Source organism: Diceros bicornis, chromosome 5, assembly GCF_020826845.1.
Source record: "Diceros bicornis minor isolate mBicDic1 chromosome 5, mDicBic1.mat.cur, whole genome shotgun sequence".
NCBI classification, from domain to species: domain Eukaryota; kingdom Metazoa; phylum Chordata; class Mammalia; order Perissodactyla; family Rhinocerotidae; genus Diceros; species Diceros bicornis.
Genome location: NC_080744.1, coordinates 47,572,187 through 47,585,363, shown reverse-complemented (window position 1 = coordinate 47,585,363; position 13,177 = coordinate 47,572,187). Strand labels below are relative to the sequence as shown.

The 13,177-nt window shown below is 37.1% G+C and overlaps 1 protein-coding gene across 3 annotated transcripts in view; it reads left to right on the top strand.

The window, feature by feature from the left end:
* Nucleotides 1–13,177, top strand: part of DMXL2 (Dmx like 2) — a 145,244-nt gene that overhangs the window by 67,325 nt on the left and 64,742 nt on the right. For all 3 annotated transcript variants that reach the window (XM_058541575.1, XM_058541574.1, XM_058541576.1), the window contains exons 10-13: nucleotides 36–275; nucleotides 774–1,045; nucleotides 1,684–2,380; nucleotides 2,728–2,849. In XM_058541575.1, coding sequence (XP_058397558.1) covers nucleotides 36–275; nucleotides 774–1,045; nucleotides 1,684–2,380; nucleotides 2,728–2,849 — 1,331 coding nt within the window. The remainder of the gene's footprint in view (nucleotides 1–35; nucleotides 276–773; nucleotides 1,046–1,683; nucleotides 2,381–2,727; nucleotides 2,850–13,177) is intronic.

The following is a 13,177-nucleotide window of genomic DNA, read 5'->3' as shown; positions in this document are numbered from 1 at the left end:
TTCATGTGGAAATATTATCTTTTTTGTTTCTATAGATATTCCAAATGTCTTGGTTGGCACTGTGTTTAACATTGATGATGGAAACGGGGGCTTTGTGGTTCATTGGTTAAACAACAAGGAATTTCATTTTACATCATCTACTGAAATATTTATGCAGCAATTACGAAAACTTTCTGAAAAGCAGGTAGATCATGCAAGTGACGATGCAGATAGAGAAGATGAGGAACATTCACAGGAGGAAAGAGAGAGGGGTTTACATATGAAACTAGACCATGGTTAGTATCCTACGTTCAGATTTTTCTTTTTTTCAAGTTAATAACTTTTTGTGATAGCACTTTAGTTTGTGGTATCCTTCTCGTTCTCCTTCTTTTTTACTTTTCCATTCATTCCACAAATATTTACTGACCATCTACTACAGACCATCTACCATCTAACTCAGTATGCTTTGTTGTAACATACTGGTTTGAGTAATGTATTACTTTGGAAGCCCTGTCCTTTTTGGGGGAGCAGGTTTTGCTAATGGTGTAATAATGCTAATGTGAATGAAATTTTGGTTTATCTAAAAGTGAGAAATCTAGTAATTTTCAGTTCAGATCTGAAAATAGTTTCTTTCTTTGTTTTTTTTTTCCTGGCCATAAATTGGAAAAGGGATTTATTGTTTCTAAAGATAGTGTGCTATATATTGATAGTCTAGTGTGTAAATGAATCTTTGTATTATTATTAGCATGTACAGATAAATTAGTATGTACTGATCAATTTGTTTTCTGATTCAGAATTATCCCTGGATAGAGAATCTGAAGCAGGTACAGGATCATCAGAACATGAAGATGGAGAAAGAGAGGGAAGCCCTAGAACCTTTGCACGATGTAGTGCACCAATGCCACTGCCTACAGTCCTGCTTGATCGGAAGATTGAAATGCTGCTGACTGAGTGGAATAAGAATCCTGACATGCTTTTTACTATACACCCTGTAGATGGTACCTTTCTAGTGTGGCATGTAAAGTATTTGGATGAATATAATCCTGGAATATTTAGACAAGTTCAGGTATATTTTACTGATGAAGCAATTATTACATTTCTTTAAAAAAAATGCTATTGAGATTTAGCAGGTTTTCAGAAATGCTCAAAGATTTTGTATTTGATAAGCAACTGAGAAAAGAATACTTATCCTTGCTAACAAAGGGGATCAATGACCACAAATTTTATAAACCCGGTTAATTCAAAGTAAAATGATTTTTGCTTTGAAATGCAATACTGAATATTTGAATATATGCATGTTGTTTTTTTTCTGGGAATTCACAATATTTTGAATAAACTTAAGAAACTACCCTAAAAAATGTGACTGAGGATGAGCCCTCTGTTCCTGGGTTTTGTTAACTAAATCAAGCTACCTTTATCTGTTATCTTTCTGAACTTTATTTCTGTTTAGATTTGTGGTTGTGGTCATTTAGATGTAAAAGCAAGGCACTTGAAACTTTTTTTTCTTTAGTCTTCTCTTAGGCTATGAATAGAGATACGATATTACCTAAATAGAGGGGAAAGGGATTAGACCATAAAGAGGTTGAAAATGATGTTTTGTGCTGGGAAGCTGAGATCTGACATTTTGAAAATGGAAGTATTTTTGGAAGACTTTTTGAGAGGAGTCAAACTTCTTAGACTGAATCATTTAATTGTGTTTTTCAGGTTTCTTTTTCTTCTCGGATTCCTGTTGCATTTCCGTCTGGTGATGCAAGCTCTCTTAGTAAAAACATCATGATGTATGCTTGTATAAATGCTATGAAAGATTCTCACCACCCTCTGTCACACCAAGAGATGATGGCTGTAGGCAGTCCTCACAGGTCACAGCCACTCTCTGGGTCACACAGTGCCAATATGAACATTTTAGCTCCCACAGTGATGATGGTCTCTAAACACATAGATGGGTCTCTAAATCAGTGGGCAGTCACTTTTGCTGATAAGTCTGCCTTTACCACTGTTCTAACTGTATCTCACAAGTTCAGATATTGTGGGCATCGATTTCACCTCAATGACCTGGCATGTCACTCAGTTTTACCACTGTTGTTGACATCATCTCATCATAATGCTCTGTTGACTCCTGAATCAGATTGTCAGTGGGACTCAGACAATAAATCAAGTAGATTAATGGATCCTGTAAGACATATAAAAGGCTCCTCGAAACAAGCTCTAAGAAATGCAGCGACGCGTACATTTCATGACCCAAATGCAATCTACAGTGAACTTATTCTATGGCGTGTAGACCCAATAGGACCTTTGTCGTACACTGGAGGAGTGTCAGAATTGGCTCGAATTAACTCTTTACATACTTCAGCCTTCTCTAATGTTGCTTGGCTTCCCACTCTTATTCCCAGTTATTGTCTTGGTAAGTGTTCATTTTAATTGTGAAATTAATAAGAGCTTTCAACTGTTATTTATACACAAAATAGTTTATATTTGTAATTATTAGAATTTTTAATACATATTCAGAATGTAGGCACCAGACTTATGTTTAAAATTTCTGGAAGTTTATTTTTAATCTTTTCCCTCTCATAACCTATTTTCTATTGAAATTTTTTGTTAATAATTTTATATCCATTAATAGCATCTGTTTAATTATGATTCTGGACCATGGTTATGCCTAAAAAGAAAAGTGTGAATATTTGTTTCTCGTGCTTTAGCCAGTAATAAAAATAAACTATATATTGTAATGCAAAGCATTTACTTCCTCAGGCACATATTGCAATTCTGCAAGTGCTTGCTTCGTTGCTTCTGATGGCAAAAATCTGAGACTCTATCAAGCTGTAGTAGATGCAAGGAAATTATTGGATGAACTGTCAGATCCAGAATCTTCGGTGAGTATTTCCTAGTCTTTATTAATATATCTGAGGTGATAAGGAATTTTCTTTTTATTTTGTCTAAGATTTTTGTTGGTTGGTGTTTAGGGAGTGAGCATATGTTCTGGAATCTATATCACAAATTTTGTTTTTCCTTAATTTGTGTTCCAAGGTACATGAAACAAAATTATGGTCTACACATCACACATCAATACATTTTACGTTTAAATAGATAAATATGATGTTTTTTTCCTAAAATATCGTGATTTCTTCTTGGCGTTTTTCATTCTCTAGTTTGGTTCTATTAATCTTTCTTTGCTCAAAAAAAGGTTTTAAGCCAGCTTTATCAAGCTCTATGTTTAGGTTGGAAAATTTGAGCTTTTCTGAGCTTGATTAACCATTTAAAAAGATCCTGCGGTTAGACTACGTTATCAGTGAGTGGCAGTATCTTACTCTGGTAGTTTCTGTGTATGAACTGGAAGTCATGTATGTTAGTTAATATTCAGATTTGAATAGTGAATTTTCCATTGACCTATAAAAACATGCCTTTTTTATAAAACAACTATTCTAATAAAAATGTTTGCAATATTGAAAACCAAAGACTATTTTTGAGCACTATTTGTGCCGCTGTATGTGTAGGGGATACAGAGTATAAGTTTCAGTGTCTGCCTTTAAGGAGCTTTTAATTTAGTTGAGGAGAGAAATTATTAATAAAAGGTTAAATAACAGTTGAAGACAGAAGAAGAGGTGTCTGTGGGTAGTATGTAATTAATTGCCACATGGTACTAGAAGTAGTTCATAATTCAGAGGAGAGAGATATCAGATTAGGTTAGGCGTAGAAGTCTTTATTAAGGACAGTATTTGGGTTCGTTTTTGATGGATGGATAAGACTTAGACAAATCCTTTGTCTTTGCTAAGTGAGAGAATGACTGAAAGTGTGGATACAGGAAAGTACATGTATAAATAAGGCTTGTTCCAGATACTGAGAAAAGCAGTTGGACTGGAGACAAAGGTTTGGCATAGAGAAAGTTTAGAAAAATAGCATCTTAAAATTATAGAGTTGAAGATACTTTAAAGGTCACCTAGTCTAACCAGCCATCTGATGCTTTTCATTCCCCTCTACCACATTCCTGCCAATTTATCATCTGGCCTCCAAGGAGGGGAGCTCAACTCTGAATGCAGCTCATTCTGTCTTTGATTTACCCTCACTATTATATTGAAGTTAAATTTGTGTTCCTTAAATTCTGCTTGTTAGCCCTAGTTCCATTTAGAATAAGTCTAATATTCCTTGACTATGAGAGCACCTCATATATTTGAGGACGGTTATCTTGTAACCCCTGAAACTTTTTTCCTCGGGCCAAACCTGTTCCCCCTTTGCCCATAAATTTCTCTGTTTTGCCTTTGACCCTGGTTACTCTCCTTGGTAGGTTTCAGTTTGTACTCTGGGCAGTGTAGGATCACTAGAATACAGCAGTATTATGGCCTCTCTCATTAGACACAATTATGTTTTGGCAGTCACGCCACATTCTTTGTATGTAATTGATTCATACTGAGCTAACTCTCAATTAAATATTGCAAAGTCTTTTTTTGCCAGTATGCCATCCTGTATTTGTGCATTTGAGTTTAGGGCCCAAATGTAGGCCTGTTCTTCCTATTACACTTCATATTGCTAGGCTTGACTTATCAGCACAGCCTTTTACTGTCTTTTTGAATCCAGATTCTGTTTTTTGTGTTATTTCTTCATGACTTATATCACCAGCCTATTTGATGAATATTGTTTCTATATCTTCATCTAAGTCTATTATAAAAATGTTAAACAGGATTTGCTCCATTTTTATTGTCTGAAATACTTCTTCAGCTTGCACAAAGGATTTCCATGAGACAGCTTGTCATGTACTTTGCCGAAATAAAATATACCATCTGCCAAATCTTCTGCAGTCAAAAAAGGAAGTCGGATTTGTATGAGCTAATGGTTTTAATCTATAGTAGGTTGAATGTATGTATATACCCTGATATCTCTTGATGACTAAAACGTCGTACTAAACAGGCAGCAAGCTCTACAGTCTGGCTTACAGAAGTATGTTGTTTTGCTTTTTGAAATTGGAACATTTGCCTGCTTTTGGTCTTTTGGCTATGGCATTCCCCATGATTTCTCAGAAATGTCCTCTGTGGTTCATTGATCTCATTTGCAAAATTTCCCAATAACCTGGGCATTATTTTTCCAGAAAATATAAACACGTTTAAGAGCAGTTAGACACATTCGTGCAATTTATTTATCTTGCTCTTCTACTCTCCCCTTACTAATGTACTTTTTTTCTTAAACCTCCCATTTCCATTAATTTTTCTTTTGTGAGGAGATCAGCCCTGTGCTAACATCTGCCAATCCTCCTCTTTTTTCGCTGAGGAAGACTGGCCCTGAGCTAACATCTGTGCCCATCCTCCTCCACTGTGTATGGGACGCCGCCACAGCATGGCCTAACAAGCGGTGCCTTGGTGTGCACCCGGGATCCGAACCGGCGAACCCCGGGCCACCGCAGCGGAGCTCGCGCACTTAACCGCTTGCGCCACCGGGCTGGCTCTTTTTCCATTAATTTTTTAAAGTTAAAAAGTAATACTTATTCATTGTAGAAAATTTTTGGTTTATTCTACTTTTGCAAGCTAAATTCTTGAAATAGAAGACCAGAGACAAAGTGGGAATTAGGAGTTCTTTATTTTCTGGATCTTTATTAACATTAAACCATCAGTATCTGTTAATGAGTTTATCTTTTCCCTTATCTCTGTACTCTGAAAACAATAATTATTCAATGATTCAGTTAATTTTTTTTTTTTTTGTGAGGAAGATCAGCCCTGAGCTAACATCCATGCGAATCCTCCTCTTTTTTTTTGCTGAGGAACACTGGCTCTGAGCTAACATCTATTGCCAATCCTCCTCCTTTTTTTTCCCCCAAAGCCCCAGTAGATAGTTGTATGTCATAGTTGCACATCCTTCTAGTTGCTGTGTGTGGGACGTGGCCTCAGCATGGCTGGAGAAGTGGTGCATCGGTGCGCGCCCGGGATCCGAACCCCGGGCCGCCAGCAGCAGAACACGCGCACTTAACCGCTAAGCCACGGGGCCAGCCCGATTTAGTTAATTTTTTAAATAAACTTAATCTTAGAGTAGTTTTAGATTTATAGAAAAGGTGCAAATTTAGTATAGAGGTCCCACATACCCACAGCCAGTTTCCCCTATTGTTAACATCTTATATTACTAGAACACGTTTGTCACAACTAAGAAACCGTCATTGGTATGATATGATTCATTAAACTCCAGACTTGATTAAGACTTAACTCACTTTTCCACTAATGTCCTTTTTGTGTTCCGGGATCTCATCCAGAAAAGCCGCATTATATTTAGTCGTCATGTCTCCATAATCTCCTGTCATCTGGGAGAATTTCTCAGTTTTCTTCTTCAGTTTTTTTCTCATGACCTTGACAGTTTTAAGTAGTACTGGTCAGATATTTTATAGAATTTTTTTCTTGATTTGGGTTTGTCTGCTATTTTTCTTATGGTGAGACTGGAGGTGTGAGTTTTTGGGAAGGGATACCACAGATGTGAAGTACCCTTTTCATCACGTTATGTGAGGGGTACGTGCTATCAACATGGTAATTAGTGTCTTCCCTCTTTTTTTCTTTTCAGTGTTGTTGGAAGTTTTAATTTTATTGATGTTTTCAAAGAACTAGCTCTTTGTTTCATTGAGCTCTTTGTTTTTGTTTTCATCTTATCTTTATTATTTCCTTCCTTCTGCTTGCTGTTTTTTTTTGATTCTTCTTTTTCTAGGTTTCATGAGATAGGAGGTTAGATTCTCGATTTGAAAGTTTTCTTATTTTCTAATGTGTGCATTTAGTGCTATAAATTTCCCCCTCAGCACTGCTTTGGCATTTTGATAAGTAGTATTTTTGTTTTCATTCAGTTCACTATATTTTTTGATTTTTCCTTGAGAATTCTTCTTTGATCCATGGGTTATTTAGAAGTGTGTTGTTTAGTTTCTAAGTGTTCATAGATTTTCCTGTTATCATTCTGTTACTGATTTCTGATTCATTCCAGTGTAGTAGGAGAACACACTCTATGATGTCAGTCGTTTTAAGTTTATTGAGGTTTGTTTTATGGCCCCAGACATGGTCTATCTTAGTATATATTCCATGGCACCTGAAAAGAATGTATTCTGCTGTTGTTGGGTGGGGTGTCCTATAACTGTCAATTAGGTCTTGATTTGATTGATGAATATTGAGTTCTTCAAATCTTTGCTAATTTTCTGCTAGGTCTCTCTATTGTTGTGAGAAGGGTGTTGAGGTCTCCAATTATAATTGTTAATTTGTCCATTTCTCCTTTCAGTTCTAGAAGTTTTTGTTTCATGTATTTTGCAGCTCTTTTGTTTGCATATACATTTAGTCTGAAATTAAATTGTTGGCAGGGCCATGCTCTTTCTGAAGGCTCTAGGAGAAGATACTTTCTGGCTTCTTCCTAACTTCTGGTGGCTCCTGGCAATCCTTAGTGTTCCTAGACTTGAAGCTGCAACACTCTAGTCTCTGCCTCTGTCTTCGCATGGCTTTCTTCTCTCTGAATGTCTCTGTATGTCCTCTCCTCTTATAAGGACATCTGACATTCGATTTAGCACCCACCCTAATCCAATATGACTGTATCTTAAATTGATTATATCTGCAAATATCTTATTTCCAAAAAAGGTTACATTCAAAGATTCTGGGTGGGCATGAATTTTTGGGAGACACTTCAACCCACTACACTAACCAGCTTTTTTTTTCTCATTAGTTACATTTGCAGTTGCGTAGCCAAGAACCTCCAAAGTCTCTTGAGCCTCCAGACTCTCTTGAGCCATTTCAACTTTCAGAGACTGAAGCTATAAGGAATTCTGAGATTTTTGCCTTTCTAAAATGTAGGCTAGAGAGCCTTGCCCTTATTGCTGATCTTAAACTCTTAAGGTAACATGATTACTTTCTGTCAAGTTTCCATTATTTCTACTCATCTTTTTTTTTGTTTTCTTGTAGGTCAGTGCAGCAGTTCTTCTAGTTCCTTCCTCTACTAATTGTGAGTTGAATTTTAGCAAGAAGTTGTCACATGCTGTCCTCTTCCTCAGATGAGATTTTTAGTAGATGCTGAGTAGAGGCTAGTTTTTTTTTTTTTGCTGAGGAAGATTTGCCCCAAGCTAACATCTGTTGCCAATCTTTCTCCTTTTGCTTGAGGAAGATTCGCCCTGAACTAACATCTGTACCAGTCTTCCTCTATTTTGTATGTGGGTTGCCATCACAGCATGGCTGCTGCCGAGTGGTGTAGGTCCATGCCCAGGAACTGAACCTGGTCCACCAAAGTGGAGCACGCCAAACTTAACCATTAGGCCGTGGGGCCAGCCCCTAGGTTTTTTTTTTTTATTCCATGAGAAACATGTGAAAAGGTTTGAGTTTTATTCTGTGGATCGAGAGTTGGATTTAGGGGGCACTGAAAATTTTTGGACAGGGAAGTAAAGTGGTTAATTTGCAGGATGGAGTATAGTTGGTATGTACTGGAAGCATGGAGACAGCAGGGGATCTGTTGAGGTCATCTAAACATGTTGTGAAACAAACCTGAGCTTGAGTGGGATTTGGTAGACATTAGCAAAGGAGAGGAGTAGGCCTTAGTAGTTGCTTGAACATGGCTACAAAAGGAGGTGATTCTAAGGTTTCTAGTGTGTGATAGTGGATCCACTAGCTGTGGCAAGTTGTGTGTGAGGTGTTGATGATGACTTAAGTTTGAGATACATTGAGTGTGAGGTGACTGAGGTTTTAGATAGCAAAGTGTAGTTTAGATAACTGTTTTGCAGGCAATTGGAAATAAATTCCTAATTTCCACATCAGGTACCAGTGTAAATTTGGGATTTATTATTAGGAAGATAGTACTTGAAGTCGTTAGACCTCTAAAGGCATGAGGAATAATTAATGTTCATAAATGTGACCCTGAGTCATCAAGAAGAGATTTATGATTAGCAAACTGTTTATAAAAGCAGGGATTTATTTAAGATTTAAAAAAAAATTTCTATCCCAAATGTTGAAGATACAGTGGTTTTGGTGCCTAAAGGATAAACTTTTGAACTTTCTTGCCCAGTGATGCTAGGTCAGAGTCATTCATTCAGCAAGAATTTAGTGAGTCCTTATCGAGGTATTCTATACAGGTGTGTGCCACATAACGACGTTTCAGTCAACAATGGACTGCATGTACCACGGTGGTTCCATAAGATTAGTACCGTATAGCCTAGGTGTGTAGTAGACTACACATCTAGGTTTGTGTAAGTACAGTCTGTGATGTTCATTCGCACAATGACGAAATTGCCTAACGACACATTTCTCAGAACATGTCCCTATCATTAAGTGACATGTGACTGTATAATATTCTATGATTGAATAATGGGAAGAGAGAAGTCTGGCATTGAAAGGTGGGGTGGTTTAGTATCTGCTGCTGTTAAAGTAGGAACAATCTAAAGTATAACTTGTTTTCATTCATTAATTTATTAATTTATTTTGTCTTTAATTTTTATGAGGACCTACTGTGCATAAGCAATAGGGCGTGAAAGACTGAATGTGCAATTGTACCAAGTGCTGAGGGTGTTAAAATGAATAGAAATAGTTCCTACCCTCAAGAACCCTGTATCTTTTGGGTGGTGTAAATATATAACTATAGTATGTAATAAGCACTGTATCAGAGGAAAGAAGGCTACCACAGGGTTTTGACCTCCATTTAACCAACTCACTGGATTCATTGATGTTGTTCGTTCCCTCTGCAAAACCTAAGACTGATGCTCCTAGAAAGTAGGCTACCTTTGGTATACCAGTCCTTTTATTTTATTGATTGATTGATTGATTGTGAGGAAGATCAGCCCTGAGCTAACATCCATGCCAGTCCTCCTTTTGCTGAGGAAGACTGGCCCTGGGCTAACATCCGTGCCCACCTTCCTCCACTTTATGTGGGACGCCGCCACAGCACGGCCTGACAAGCGGTGCGTCGGTGCGCACCCGGGATCCGAACCAGGGCCGCCAGCAGCGGAGTGCGCGTGCTTAACCGCTAGGCCACGGGGCCGGCCCCTACCAGTCCTTTTAATAATAACAATAGCAGACTCTTACGTAGTGATTATCATGTGCCAGGCTCTTCTCAGTGCTTTACATATATTAACTCATTTAATCTTCCCAGTAACCCTAAAAAGAAGATAATATTATCGTCCATACCTTAGAGATGAGGACACCTCAGTACAGAGAAATGTAATTACTTGTGCCAGTTTAGTTAGCCAGTAGTGGTAGAGCCAGGATTCAAATCCAGGCAGCCTGGCTCCAGAGACTAAGCTCTTAACCACTACATTGTACCACCTCTCAAAAGCCAGTTGCTTTTGTTTCCAAACATGTATTTGTCAAGTTGTACACATTACTGTAATTCTCTAATTCAATTAACTATTCTATAAATTGATGAAATGTGAGTGTAAAAAATGAGTGTTTTTTAAAAAATTAAATGCTTTGGAAGGATTTGCTAAAAATAACTGCTGTTTAATTAGGTATGGTGAGATAACTATAAAAGAGTAGAGGGGAAATTGTGAAAAACGAAATACAGCACTCATTGCTTTGTAGGCATCTTGCAGTTGTTACTCCAATTTAAAGAATTGAAAAAATGTAGCCAGAGGCCTTACAGGGGTGGGATATGCGAGAAAGACCTTTACCTCATGTTAGCAAACCCACAATCAAAGGCCTTGACTACACCAAAATATTGGTTAATTTATGTACATTTATGTTTTAAAATATTGAAGGTATATGTGTATCATTTTAAAAATATTCTCTGGGTTAACCAGCCTTATTGAGTAATTGGTCATCTCTGTCTCAGCTGTGTTGGGTAAGAAGGCTTCTCCTGTACCTACATGGAGGGAACACTTAATCTGTATGGCGGTGCTTAGGGAAGACTTTCTGGTGGAGATGACGTCTGAGATGAGACTTATTGAGTGGGTATGAATTGAAAGTGAAGGAGGAAAAGAAAATTCCAGGTAGAGGGAGCAGCAATTAATGCACAGAAGCATAAGAAAGTGCACAATAAACTCTTAAGTAGTTTATTATGCTACTCCTGTTACGGCCATAGCATTGAATGTAAGTGGTGATTGGAAGTAGCTAATAGGAAGGTAGAGGCTAGATTGTGGAAAAAAATTTATATTTCTTTCTTTATAATTCTGCCTTGCTTTCTTTTTGCGGGGGTGGGGGGCGGGCGGTGGTGGTAAAAACACATACCATTAAATTTACCATCTTAACCATTTTTAAGTATACAGTACTGTGGTGGTAAGTATATTCACATTGTTGTGCAACAGATGCTAGAACTGTTCTAGAACTCCAGAACTTTTTAATCTTTTTTTCCCGGCTTTATTGAGGTATAATTGACAAACTTGTAAGATATTTAAAGTGTACATCATGATGATTTGATATGAGAACTTTGTTGTCTTGCAACGTTGAAACTCTATATCTACTAAGCATTAATTTGCCTTCCCCGTCATCTCACCAGCCCTTGGTAACCACCTTTCTACTTTCTGTTTCTATGATTTTGACTACTTTAGATACTTAAGATGAATGGAATCATACAGTATTTGTCCTTTTGTGACTGGCTTATTTTGCTTAGCATAATGTCTTCTAGGTTCATCCATGTTGTAGCATGTGATAATATCTCCTTTTTCAAGGCTGTATAATATTCCGTTGTATGTATATACCACAGTTTCTTTATCCATTCATCTGTCAATGGACATTTGGGTTGCTTCCACTTCTTGACTATGGTGAATAATGCTGTGGTGAACATAAGTAGGCGTATATCTCTTTGAGGTCTCCTGCTTTGAATTCTTTTGGATGTATACTCGGAAATGGGATTGCTGGATCATATAATAATTTTATTTTTAATTTTTTGAGGAACCTCCATACTGTTTTCCATAATGGCAACACCATTTTACATTTTACATTCCCACAAGGGTTCCAACTTCTCTGCATCCTCTCCAACACTTGTTTTCTATTATATGTATATATATATATATTTTTTGGCTGAGGAAGATTTGCCCTGACCTAACATCTGTTGCCGATCTTCCTCTTTTTTTGTTTGAGGAAGATTCGCCCTGAGCTAACATCTCTGCCAGTCTTCCTGTATTTTGTATGTGGGTCGCTGCCATAGCATGGCTGTTCTTTTGATAGTGGTCATCCTGATGGATGTGATGACATCTCAGTGTGGTTTGGTTTGCATTTCCCTAATGGCTGGTGATCTTGAGCACCGTTTCATGTGCTTATTGGCCATTTGTATGTCTTCTTTGGAGAAATGTCTATTCAAGTCCTTTGCCCATTTTGTTTTTTTGTTGTTGAGTTGTAGAAGTTCCATATGGATATTAACCCATTATCAGATATATGATTTGCAATTATTTTCTCCCATTCTTTAGGTTGCCTTTTCACTCTGTTGATTGTTTTCTTTGACACGCAGAAGTTTTTAAGTGTGATGTCATCCATTTGTTTGTTTTTTAGTTTGTTCCGTGTGCTTTTGGTGTTATATCCAAGAAATCATTGACAAAACCAGTGTCCTGAAGCAGTTTTCACATGACCCATGTTTTCATATGAAACCAGTGACCCATGTTTTCATGAATTTTAGGATGGTTTTTTCTATTTCTGCAAAAAATGTCACTGGGAGTTTGATAGGGATTGCATTGAATCTGTAGATTGCTTTGGTGTAGTATGGACATTTTAACAATATTAAATCTTCTAATTTACAAGCAGGGGATGTCTTTCTATTTATTTATATCTTTGATTTCTGTTGGCGGTGTTTTGTAGTTTTCGCTGTATGAGTCTTTCACCTCCTTGGTTAAGTTTATTCCTAAATATTTTGTCCTTTTTGATGCTATAGTAATGAGATTGTTTTCTTAATTTCCTTTTTGGATTGGTCATTATTAGTGTATAAAAACACAATTGATATTTGAGTGATGATTTTGTATCCTACAGCTTTGCTGAATTCATTTATTAGTTCTAACAGTTCTTTTAAGGTTTTCCACATGTTAGATCATGTCATCTGCCAACAGAGATAATTTTATGTCTTCTTTTCTAATTTGTTTGCTTTTTATTGCCTGATTGCTCAGGCTAGAACTTCCAGTACTATATTGAATAGTAGTGGCGAGAGTGGGCATTCTTGCCTTGTTCCTGATCTTAGAGGAAAAGCTTTCATTCTTTTCCCATTGAGTATGACATTAGCAGTGGGCTTTTCATATGTGACTTTTATTATGTGGAGGTAGTTTCCTTCTATTCATAGTTTGTTGAGTGTTCTTATCATGACA